At 41.6% G+C, this 12,514-nt stretch overlaps 3 protein-coding genes across 4 annotated transcripts in view; 1 reads left to right on the plus strand and 2 right to left on the minus strand.

Annotated features, from left to right (window-relative positions):
* Window positions 1–2,545, minus strand: part of tbc1d4 (TBC1 domain family, member 4) — a 34,519-nt gene extending 31,974 nt beyond the window's left edge. Inside the window, 1 exon segment of the mRNA XM_030428392.1 lies at window positions 1,440–2,545. Coding sequence (XP_030284252.1) covers window positions 1,440–1,838 — 399 coding nt within the window. The 5' untranslated portion in view covers window positions 1,839–2,545.
* Window positions 2,546–3,443: 898 nt separating this feature from the next.
* On the minus strand, window positions 3,444–8,265 carry commd6 (COMM domain containing 6). 2 transcript variants are annotated; one of them, XM_030428659.1, is made up of 7 exons: window positions 7,803–8,265; window positions 6,828–6,886; window positions 6,210–6,275; window positions 6,033–6,109; window positions 5,600–5,768; window positions 5,337–5,399; window positions 3,444–5,225 (listed from the first exon to the last, which is right to left on the minus strand). In XM_030428659.1, the coding sequence occupies exons 1-7, from the start codon at window positions 7,825–7,827 to the stop codon at window positions 5,175–5,177; spliced, it is 510 nt and encodes a 169-aa protein (XP_030284519.1). In that variant the 5' UTR covers window positions 7,828–8,265; the 3' UTR covers window positions 3,444–5,174. The 2 variants fall into 2 exon arrangements, with proteins under 2 accessions (XP_030284519.1, XP_030284518.1); XM_030428658.1 differs by having other exon boundaries at window positions 5,337–5,489; window positions 7,803–8,243.
* A 492-nt stretch (window positions 8,266–8,757) lies between these two features.
* Window positions 8,758–12,347, plus strand: uchl3 (ubiquitin carboxyl-terminal esterase L3 (ubiquitin thiolesterase)). The gene is made up of 9 exons (XM_030428657.1): window positions 8,758–8,918; window positions 9,097–9,108; window positions 9,780–9,908; window positions 10,030–10,186; window positions 10,503–10,588; window positions 11,067–11,114; window positions 11,232–11,307; window positions 11,438–11,496; window positions 11,590–12,347. The coding sequence occupies exons 1-9, from the start codon at window positions 8,877–8,879 to the stop codon at window positions 11,677–11,679; spliced, it is 699 nt and encodes a 232-aa protein (XP_030284517.1). The 5' UTR covers window positions 8,758–8,876; the 3' UTR covers window positions 11,680–12,347.
* Window positions 12,348–12,514: the final 167 nt, after the last annotated feature.

Below are 12,514 nucleotides of genomic sequence, written 5' to 3' on the forward strand. Positions count from 1 at the left end.
ATTTTCAATGTTGATGTTTGTGTTGATTATTTTTCTTGATTCGTTGCTTATTTGGAGAATTATGTGGTTGTTTCCTGAGGTGCCCGAGATGACATCCTTCAATGTCTTGTTTTTTCACAACCGAAAAATATAAATTTTACTGTCACTGAGGAGGAAATAAGCCAGAATATATCCACATTTAAGGAGCTGGAATGAGAGAATTTTGACCTTTTTGTTCTTCAAAAATGACTCAAACTGAATCTATAGTTGATTAATTCATTAACAGTTAAGATGTATCTAATACATCTTTGCAGCTTTAGTATCAAAACTTACTCTAGGTCACAACAGCAAACTTCCACACACATGCAAACATACAGACACACTCCTCGGTGCCGCTGGGGTGAGCTCTTGAGCATGTACAGTATGACCAACATAACATGTCTGAATGCTGATTTTCAACCTCTGACTCCCACCTTCCTGATTCTGGACTGTTTACCACATTTCAGTTTATTACTCAAGAGTGGCATGCTGATCAGCATGTAAATGTGCTGACTCAATACTGTGTCTATCCAGTTGTTGTCACACGACAGGCACCCGTGAGATGTCTGATCTCCTAAAGAGGAGAAGCACAGAGGTGGATTAACTTTGCCAAAAAAAAAAAAAAAAAAAATCCGGGGTGCTCTGTTTATCATTCCCACCGACCAGTGGCCTAAATACTTAATACCAAAGCAAACATGTCTGGACCATTGACTAATCTACAGTGTGTGTGTGTGTTTGTGTATGTGTGACAACAATTACACAGTAGTCACCTCAAGGAGAATTCAATTCAGGTTGTGCAGGACCTTTCTTTGTCTCGTGTTTTTACCTGCAGCTAGAGTCAGTGTGTCAGAAATTGAATTAAGTAGAGGAGACACTGTGAATCCTGTCGGTGATGTCAGAGTGGAATTATAGTAAGGAACCGTCTTGACTTCTGCATTTTCACACCTCTGGAATATCATGAACACATTACAGAGTTGAACCGAAGCTCTAAGTCAATTAATCAATTAGTCGACTATTTTGACAGTCGACTGATCAGCGTCACACATTGGCTGTTTCCAGCTTCCGGACAGTAAATGAAAGGGTCTTTGGGTTTCGGACTGTTGGTTGGACAAAAGAAGCAACATGAAGACGTCACTTTGGGTTCTGAGAAAATTGTGATTTAAAAAGACACTTACAAGACTAAACGATCAAACTCTTATCGATTGTGACCTGGGTTCGGTCACTGTAAACTCACCCCAGGTCTTTTTAAATAAACAATATTTATCATTTGAGTGTTTACTCTGGTGTTCCCCCATTTACCCTTTGACCTGCATCCTCTCAGTCTATTTACACTGCTAAGAGGTGCACTTCTCTCTCGCCCCTGGTGTAACTGCTGTTGTGTCATGCGTAAAGGTGCGCTTCTGCCACTGGGACGGGCCTACCTGGTTGGGGTCGCAGGCCTTGAAGACGTGACAGGACATCTCGGACTCGGGGTTGTCGGGCTGGCCCCGCAGGAGATAGGCAAAATAGCTGAGGTCATTGCTGTTGTGGATGAAGCGAGAGATGAGCTGCGCCTTGTGCTCAAAAATAAAGACCGAGGAGTTGTTGCTGCTGGAGGGGACGCATCGGACGAACGGGGGGATGAGGACCAGCTGAACTTCTCTCGGCTGCACCACGGGGCCGCAGTCGCCCCTCTCGCTCCTCCTGCGGATCTCGGCCACCAGCCACGGCAGCATTGGCAGGGTGGTCCGCCTGTCCAGCGAGGACCAGCCGATGTAAGTCAGGGCGAAAGTCCTGTCTGCCTTCGGCGGACTGCTCTCCCTCTCCTCCCGGCTCTCCATGTCGACCCCAGGCAGCAGACTTTCGGCCGAAGCGCTTTGGCAGCGATGCGAGATTACTTTAAAAACTGATGCCGATGTAGCATTCCCTGCGACCAAGGCCAGGCGTAGTTGTGCTTAGTTTACAACAGTTTCCACATCCATGCTGAAAGTTGAAGCGATTAGCTGCGTGCACAACATGTGCTCTCCCTGTCGATCAGCTGCAGCACTCCATATCATCCAAATGTGTCAGAAATCTCTCCGATGGACAGGATTTCTTTTTTTTTTTTACTACGATCACTTATATGGTCATGTATCTGTGGCTCTGTTCCTCCACTGTTTGCATGGGCAGGGAGTCAAACGCGGAACAGTCCTGCACTGTACTGTCCCAGCAAGGCTCGCCTGCCTGCTTGCTAAAACGTGGCTTTGGATGGCTCCTGTGTAAACACAAAGTCGCCCCTTAGAAATCTGGTTTCTTTGACGCGCTGCACGTCGCTCCTGAGCGCACAGTCGGGGCGGCGCGTTAAAACAGTCCAAGCCCTAAGATCCTGTTACGCATGAGCTTCGCTGGTGCGGTCGCATGTCTCTTTTCTAAGCGGTGTATAAAATACATACATCGCTTGTTTATCGCCTCTCAGTGCAGTCTCGCCTCTGTGATCCTTTCTTCCCACAGCGCCTTGGAGGCGGAGCGGCTGTGCGCGTCGACGACCCGCCCTGCCATCCCATGTGCTGGAGCAGTGGGCAGGGCAGAGCCGCAAACGTGACAGGACGGGGCTCCACCTTTCTCCACAGTACATAACTGGAAAGCCTCTTCCACAGTAGAGTAGAACATGTTTCCAGGCCCCACGACACTAGTCCTCTGGGCCCATTACTCTTCTGGTTGCTATCCCAGCAGCTTACCAGCTGCCTCCACCAGGTGCGAGAAAATAATATGTTGGAAGGATCGTGCGGTGCTTCATTATAATGCAGTTTACAACTGTTTACAGGCAGTCTGTGCTGATTCATAATCCTAGAGGGATGTAATCACATCTGATGTGCTTTCTGCTCTAGAGGAGTTTCCCGTCTGCCCAATGCCATAATTCCAAGCACTCCGCCTGTCCTAAAAATACTAGCTGTGCCATATTTAACCTCATCACTGAGGCAGTATGCACCAGAGCTCAGCCATCAACCAAACCCCTCACTGCTGGCGAGGACTACGTCTGCGCAAATCTTAATGTAGATGACTGATTATATTGCAGGGCAGGCCACCAAATACACACACACACACACACACACACACACACCGGGCCCCTGATCCTGTTCTGTAAAATTATATGGTTATATTTCTCTTTCTTTAGAAATGAATGGGAATGATTAAGTCTATCGTCAACACATGCAATCATAAGCAATCTGCACAACTCATAATTGAAGCAACCCTCTGGACTCCCCTCCAGTATAACTTCACATCAGGAGCCACTATTATATTAAAACTGTCAGGAAGTACATGTGAATTATTTCTCTGTGAACACATACAGAGTAGGTAGATGGAAAACAGGGCCACTAATCAGGATTCAGTTGCTTGAGTATAGTTGCTTTTACTTCCGACGTGCTCGGAGTTTCGAAGACGGGATCAAATAACCACAGCAAGCGTTTTTACATTAAATAATGATTTATTGTATCGCTGTTAAATGGCGTCCATGTGAGGACCAACTGAAGTAGGAAACACAAAACAGCAGCAGAAAATCTACATCATTTAGAAATAGACAGACAGCATGAGGTCTATGGAAATACAGGGAGTGTTAGCCACTGACTAAAACTACACAGCATACAGGATGTTCTACATTGGGGTAATCACAATGGCTAACCCTTGATAGATAAGATACAGCAACATAAGCAACAGGGCAAGTGCAAAACCAATGGCAAACTGAAGTTTAGTGCAAACCATGAGGAATTTCAACCATTTAAATGTTTGGCAAACTGTGACAAATGAGGCACAACTATGGCTGATAGAAAACTAATGCAGTCCAATACAACCAAACATCCTAAATAATTCATGATGGTTATAAAAGGCGGACATTCTGCAGTTTGTGTTGCCATTGAATTGTATTGCATGATACCGCCAGGTGCATCTATTATTTTGTCCACCACATTTATGGCAGTGAGGGCAGGAGACTTAAATGCAGAAACACCTCTCTGTATTATAATGTAATAAAGTGCAACATCACCACAAACGAAGTCATCGAACATGTCTACAGAGTTGAAGCCACACCTTACTTTGAACAGTGTTCGCACGAAAGACCTCTTTTCCCCCACATAAACTGCTATTTACACAGACTTCAGACCAGCACACACAGGTTTTTCTACGGATAACTGTAGGTGATATGATGAGGAAGAGACATAACCTTATTTTGCAGTCTATAAAGCCTTTATTAAAATGTTAATCAAATAATGTTAAGTATTTGCGAGCAATGATTTTTTCAGTCTTTTTTGTTACAGTGGAGGCATCACCTCCCTGTTACAGATCTTTTCATTTGATCCTGAATTTCAAAAACGTTTTGTAAAGTCTGTTTCAATATGAGCTTTATAGATTAACCATAATCATCTTCTGACGTTAAATAATGATTATTGAGATATCACCGTGATGATGGTTCAGTTATATGTTCGGCTGCTATAAATAGCCACAGACGAGCGAAAAGGTCGAGCCTTACGACAGCTGTTCGGGGGCTGTTGGAGAACCTCACGAATGTGACGCAATCAGTTGTACTTTTTCTTCCTTGCCGTTCTTCTCACTGACAGGTGAGTGTTGGAGCAGACAGAAGTAATGATATGCAAATGGATGTTAAATGCCATTCCTACTATTTATGGATAAATGTGGGAGTGGAAATTAAGCTTTTGGACGTGCATCTGTTTCCACAATGATTGCGATTTCTAAAACATGTGCACAGCTTTATAAATCTGTTGAAAAGAATGCACAAGCATATTTCTGTAATTGTGCTTACAGAGAATTTTAGTCGTAATTCTTCACAGACTTTATGTGTTAGACTACACTGGTTTTAAATGTACCTGATAAAACTGGCAATGGAGTGTACAATACATGTCCTTAACTTCATGATGCCTTTACTTTGCTTGACGGGAGTAAAAAGTGTTTTAAACTTTTTTTAACAACAGGGAGATGCAAAAAGTAAATCATTCAGGAGTTTATGAGTCCGTGGAAAAATAGAAGTGCAAAGCAAAGCCGAAAAAAATGACATTTGCAGTCATTTGTATCCACATTTTCGGACAGCCAGCAGGCAAACAGCTTTGTAAAAAAAGCTGTTCTTCTGTTGGTTAAGTGTAAACAGGGGTGTCACTGGGACAAACACTTAGGTGTCGTTGCAACCATCATACAGTCTCCATAACAGCTGCCATCTCCTTGAACTGCTTGTGAAAGTTCTGTAGGGGACAAAAGAAAAAAGAAAAGAAAAAAAAAAAAAATCGATTTCAGCGTCAGAACCAATAATAACTCACACCAACAAGACTGCATTCACATCAACAAATGCTGACCTGGAACTGTGGAACGGTCATCTCAAAAGACTTCTGACAAATCTGTCCAGAGGGCTCTACGACCTTCAGGAGCAGAGACACATATGGTGAGTTGAGAGATCGGCAGATGTCGGAGCTCACTGCCATGCCGAGCTTCCACTGCATGTCCACTAACTAGAAAGATACAGCAAATCAACAATTACACGACAAAGTCTGTGGTCAGGTAACTGAAAAAATATTTGAAAATGCGTGAGACTGCTCGAATGTATGACATTTGGACATACCTGGCTGATGCTGAGCGTGGCCTGGAGTTTCTGCTGAGCATGGACTGAAGCACCGTGTTCACTCCACAACCTGTGTAACACCTGAAGGGAAGCTTTGGGCCACTTGCTGCTGCCTTCTTCTAGCCTTGACACAAGGTCGTCTGCAGAGCTGTTGCTCTGCCCAGCTGACCTGGTGATACACATGTCAACTATCACATCTTACAGTACAGCAATGTGCTATTTCTTTTCCTATAATTACTATTTGCCAGGTCCATAATCCAGGATAAAAGCTGTGCATGCTTGGCATCAACTTGCAGATACATTAGACTGACCAAACCTATCAACATGTAGGATCGATAGGGAATAAACATGGCCTGACAAGGAGAAGACACATTCACCAGTAATCCATTTTAATAGATCATATTCTGAGTAAAAAAAATAAGATGAAACGTACCTGAAAGTTAACAAGAGAAATCTGATAACATTCTGTAGAGCCTCATTGTCAAGTCTGACTCCAGCTCTCTGAACACTCTGTCCAGACAAGAAAAACAAAACAAGTCATAAAAAAGAGGAACTTGTGAAGATGGGTTACTATCAGTTAAAAAAATAGTCTAAGGAAATATTGACTCACATCAGAAATTTCAGCTGAATCTACTCCTCTAGTCTGCCCTTGAAGATAGGACAGAATGTGCTGACACTGTGGAGATTATACGATTAGTTATCACAACTACAGAATAAACTCTATGGCAACAACACCACATCCTGTGCAGCTTGTGCATAGTGCAGTTGCTAATAGCCCTACAATGAACACCATTATGTTGTATTTAACATCCAGTTGTTAAAACCACAGAGGGGTTTGCTTCACAATAACTACTTGCTGTGTGAAATCTCAAAAGACGTGTTGGTGTGTTAGAAATGTCATTTAAGAAATTAACTCCGTGCACATGGTAAGCACACAACATTATACAATATTGTCACCAATGACAACGTAATGTCAGGCGTTTCTTCCATATCTCTTCCCTAAATATTAATCATAAGTACTTTGCTGAACACTTCATAATAATAACAATAATAATGATAAATGTTTTTTGTAAATGTTCTTGGTTGCTGCTCTTTAGTGTCTGTCTGAGGGCAATTTAAAAAAAAAAAGGAATGAAGCACATCAGACACAGACAAAAAGATACCTTTTTGTAACTTGTTTTCGGCATGCATGGGGACACGTGCACCCACAGAGAAAGAAAATACTCACTGCATCAGCCAACAGATCTGGAGAAAACCTGCTGATGTTGTCCACAACTTTGTTGACACCTGAAGCACAAAAGTGAGGCGATTCATTTCTCACTTTTTATCTCATTCTGTTTTGATATTATAATCACACTACTGGTTTCTCAATGCCAACATGTGACTGTGTCACGTGAATATGACCGCAGTAATTATGAAACCTCCTTGCTGTCATTTCGAGACAAAAACACTTTCAAGTATGAGTGTACATGTATCAGTGGCATGTCAACAGTCTTCTTTGACCTGAAGACAGACTAAGTTTAACACAGCCCCAGAACAGGAATGGATGAAGATGCCAGAGGATATTAATAAACAGAGCCAACATAGGAAATGAGATATAAAAGAAAAGGTTTATAGAATGAAAAGGGATACAATGACAAAACAAATGTTCATACATGTAGTTAGTTTGCAATGTTGGAGGAAAAACTTGCAGGTACTGGGGAGTTCCTTTTTCCAAAAATATTAAATTGGGGTTTAACCCTGGTAAAACTTCTCCTATAAATATGGAATTTAGCCAAAATGATAAGACATTTGATCATAGTAGTGTTTGTACTAAAAGTGTACTACCACCAGGTCTTGGGGAGGACTACTGCATAAGTGAAAAAGTACTTTTCAGAGTGCTCTAAACATACTTTAATGGGAAAGAATATGTGATGTGAGAGAGACAGCTGGGAGCTGTTAGGTCAAGGTCGGGTCAGGATAAGCATCTCAGAGGACGTCTGGCTGGAGTTTAGGGGTGTAATACAGCTCAGACACACACCAAACAAGTTAAGAGAGTCTTCGGTAACGTTACACCTAGAGTTAGCTACCGAGCTAGGATAACAGGGGTGATATAGCTAGCTACAGTGCTATGGTGGAAAGCCCAGCCGAAACTAACATTAGTTACATTCTAGCTAACGTTGCTGGAGCGCTGTACCGCCACATAAAACGAGCTGAGACCCACCATGACAGTCTTCCGCTGCTGGCATCTTCTCTGGTAACCAGGGTGCAGCTTCAACAGCTGTAGCAGTGATGTACCTAGTGGAAGTTGTAGATTCGTTTTTGGACCTTTAAGATCCCTTCAACGACCAATTAATGTATTACTGGTAGTATTCTTAAAAATAGAACACACACAACCAACAAGTGTCAAATTAAGCTAGTTTATGGGCTAATAACTCCTCATCCTGAGTGTAGCCTTCTTCTTCTTTGGTTTGTAGTTCGTCGTCTTCTTCTTCTTCTTCTCCTTATTTGTGTTTATAGACGGTTCGCAGCCCTCGTAGACACATACCGCCACCCACTGTTCATTGATGTCTACCGCAGAATAATTAATACCGCAGCCTTAAACCTTCAAAAACTCATTTTAACTAAATATTACAGCAAACGTGCTTAGATCCCAATCTGCATGTTGCCCTGTATTGATTAGTCCATCGATTTGATCTTCAAGTTTTTAAAGGGTGAAAGCCCCCAAAGTTAATAAAGACCAACAGCGCCCCCGCTCGTCTGGCGAGTATATTTGGGCTAGTCCACGCTTTGTAGGAACCGTAGCTGATTTTGCGGAAGCGTTTATTTAAAAAAAAAAAATAAATAAAAAATCTTATTACTCTGCAAAATGAATTCCAAAACAACAGAGGCTAGAAACACGACCACTACTGACATACCAAACGAAATGAACAACTGCCATCTCTGGGAATCGCTGAAACACGCCCACGGTCCTTGGAATGGTCCACTGCTGGCCTGGCGGTGTGGACAATGCATTTAAAAATCCTTAATTTTGCAGATAAAGAACCATGAGACTACTGTATAGGTAAGAGACTATTTTGCTCAACTGAAGAATATATGTAATGTTCCTGTCAACATGTCTTAATCTACTGAGTATGGTGTGTTTATGGTTTATGAAGACGCAAGCACCCCTACGCATGACGTTCATTTTAAGGTGCACTTTCCAGACGCGGAAGCGATTTCCAGCTGTCAAGCAGATTTTGGTAAATCAGTTTCAGCTCTCGGTTGAAAGGAAAATAGCGATTGACTGCCCGTCAAAATGGACTGTCCACGATGGCTGCCCCTGGAGTCAAATCCCGAAGTATGTGTTATCAATTCTATTTAAACTATGTGGTTTGTCGAAGTCATTCATTCGCAAGCATGTGAGGGATAGCTAACTTGTAGCTAGCAGAGAGAACAAAAGCTGAAGCCGGTGTGACTGCTTTGCAAAACCCAACAGCAGGTTGAATAATGTGTTTATTTGTGTCTTGTCATTTCAGGTTATGAATAAGGTAAGTATTTTCTTCTGATTCAACTGAATACCATATGGGCCTATGTTATCAGCGGCAGAGTGACTTGCAGAGGTGCAGGGCCTATCCAGCGGCGACGCCACATCCAATGTAACGGTAGAACTAAAGACGACACAAGTCCGACTGTGACGAACACAAACAGGCCCGTTAACAACCCAACACAAGCATTACAGCAGCAGCATGATGTAGCTGTTTGTCTAAGTGTAGGCTGTCTCAGATCAGAGATTCAAACATCAAACAAATTAAATGCCAGTCACAGATAATTACCGACTAATTACTGCCCAATTTTAAGAATGTCAAGAGGTTTGATCATTTCAGACAACCTCACTGTGTAAATGCAAGGGCCGTTCATCTGATGGATAACACCCTAGAGGACATACACAAGTTCGTAGGAATGATGTCATCTGACCCCAATCATGAGGAAACATGGAGGCAGAGTTCGATTGGTACATTTCCAATTATTTCAATAAACACATCGCAGCCCTTGAGTCAATACAGAGCAGGTCAGATGAACGTGAAAGTGTTAAACTCACTGATCCAGAAGACAGCTTAAACATCAACAACAACTTTGAGTATAGCTTTGTTTGCCAGGCGATGCTAGGTTTGCTTGATGTTTTTGAATGCATGCACATTTATTCTGGGCTTTTGTGTAGTTTGTCAATTGTTTGGGAATGAGGCAAACCTGGCAATTTGGAGACGTGTATGGACTGGATCCAGAGCTTCTCAACATGGTCCCAAGACCAGTGTGTGCTGTGCTTCTACTTTTCCCAGTGACAGAGAAGGTAGCGTTATTGTTTTTTGCAACACATTTGATGTAAAATGATTTAACGGCATGTTCATGAACCACAATGGAGGTCTACACATTGTGTTTTAACTGATGAATTCTGTACATAATCTGTCCAGTATGAGACATTCAAGCAGGAGGAGGAAGAGAAACTCAAGGGTCAGCCACAGGAGGTCTCTCCTGACGTCTACTTCATTAAGCAAACTATTGGAAACGCCTGTGGAACAATAGGATTAATTCATGCAGTGGCAAACAACAAGGCACACCTGGAATTTGGTGAGTACTCACTCCGTTCATTTCATACGCAGTGGTTGAAATGTGAAAGGTTCCCATGTTCATAACTGAGTTAGAACTTAAGAAGGTTGTGAATGCAAGGCTGAAAATTTGTGAATAAACATTGCAACACTATGTTATTAGTATGTCCATATACTGTATACACAATACAGTATATTATAAAATCTTTTATTATAGTATCAGTGTGTCACCCAGCTCTAAAACCAAATGCATTCTTCCTGTCCCCTCCTAGAAAACTTTACCAAGCTTGCAGAGACTTTTCAAGGGTTTACGGTTTGCTGTCCTTTTCTCTCCTCAGAGTCTGATTCTGCTCTGAAGAAGTTTCTTGAACAAACCTCTAAAATGACCCCAGAGGAAAGGGCCACCTTCCTGGAAAAAGATGAGGTTAGAAAATGCTGAAAAGAAAATCTTTGCTCAGATACGTGTTGATGAAGCGGTCAGAGTTGGTCACATGAGTGAAGGACTACAATAGCTATTTGTGTTTGGCAGGTTCTTCACAAAGGCTTTGTGCACACGGGACACCTGCCTATTATTGTAATCAGAGAGGAGATTGGATGAAAAAAATGTTTTGGCCCAAGACCTCTGTCAGTGTCACAACTCCCTCACCAATATCTTAATGGCTACTTTTCTTGTGTAGTGAAGACACAGTTAAGAAGAATCCTCTGTTTCGTATGAACAAGCATTTACAGTTTTATGAGACAACTCTGTAGCTGTCCTTGTCACGTAATAATGTTATAATAATGTGTTGAATGAAAAATTCCAAAGGTGTAAGAGCTTGTTAAAATTGCTGTGAAGTAAAAATTACTGGGGACCAGTGTTTACAATACAAACTAATGGCTTCTTCTCCTTCTTTCTATTTCAGAGTATACGTGTCACACATGAATCCAGTGCACAGGAGGGACAGACTGAGGTTGGTATTGATCTGTGTTGTCTGAGGATAACACCACTAGTTTTGCGTTGAACTCTGTAATCTAAAATAATTTGTTTAACTCAACAGAATTTACTCTGTGTGTCTTGTCTATTACAGGCTCCAAGTTTAGATGAGAAAGTGAATCTGCATTTTATAGCTTTTGTGAATGTCGGAGGACAGTTATATGAACTGGGTGAGTTCATTCTTTCTGACGTGTGCTGATGTTTAGAATATATTTAGTAGTATGTGTGACATTGCTGAGGGTAAACCTCTGTTTTCGCATTTAGCTGTGATTTGAAGAAAACTGTATTTGTTTTCCCTAGACGGCCGCAAGCCTTTCCCCATCGTCCACGGAAAAACTTCAGCAGACACTTTCTTCGAGGTAAGACATCACAATAATAAAACAAAAATAATAATATCTTCTCAAGCTGAAGTTTAATTCATAATTTTCCTGATGTGTTCCATTGCCCTGCAGGATGCTGTAAAAGTTTGTAAGATCTTCATGGCTCGCGACCCTCAGGAGCTTCGTTTCACCCTCATTGCCCTCTCCAAAGATTCATACTGATGAAAATCCCCCGTGACCCCAGGAGACAAAGGAAATATGACTGCCAAACATTCGCAAGTGCTGATTTCATTGGAAAATAATCATTTTCTGCAAGTGATGTGGGGAATATAATAAAATGTCAGGGATATCGTCCTAAAGAAATGCTCCTTTGTTGTCATACATCACTTGCTACAAGTTGGATGAAATTCTAAGGGAATTAAAGTGCTGCTGTGCAACTAAAAGTGTTTCTTGTTAAGATCAAAATCTTCCCCACAGCTAAAGCATCTGTAACTCCACTGCACTAAAGTTTGTTCACATGGCAAGTTTGGCTGTCAATCAAGAAAGAAATTTGACATCTTCCGCGTCACTGAGGGAACTCAACTGCTTTTCTACTCTGGGTTCAATGAAACTTACTCTATGTAGTGATTTGTTTTTGATCATATGTCTAACATCATGGTCAAAACGAGCTGAAGAAACATTTTTTTGCAAGGCTTTAATTTGAGTCAGAGCTTTGAAAAAAACAGACAGGCCTAATGCTGTTGTGTAATGTAACGAAAAGCTTCTCAAAAAAATAAACATGTCTCCTGTAAGTGAGGCCAAATGAGTGCAGACTGTACATCCGTGTGGAAGGTGCCTACATTTTTGTAAGAAGAATTGAATTCTGTCAAATAAAAGGCAAATTTATTAAACATTCTCTTTGGATTATTCTGAAACACAAACATCTTAGTTGAACATTTCATCTGTTTTAACTTTGTGTAAATTCGACTTTGACAGGTTTATTGTTAGATGTATACAACTTTATCAGGCCTACTGATGAGAATTTAAAACAATATTTTGGCACATTGGTGTAGAATCT

This window comes from Sparus aurata, chromosome 9 (genome assembly GCF_900880675.1).
Source record: "Sparus aurata chromosome 9, fSpaAur1.1, whole genome shotgun sequence".
In the NCBI taxonomy this organism is placed as follows: domain Eukaryota; kingdom Metazoa; phylum Chordata; class Actinopteri; order Spariformes; family Sparidae; genus Sparus; species Sparus aurata.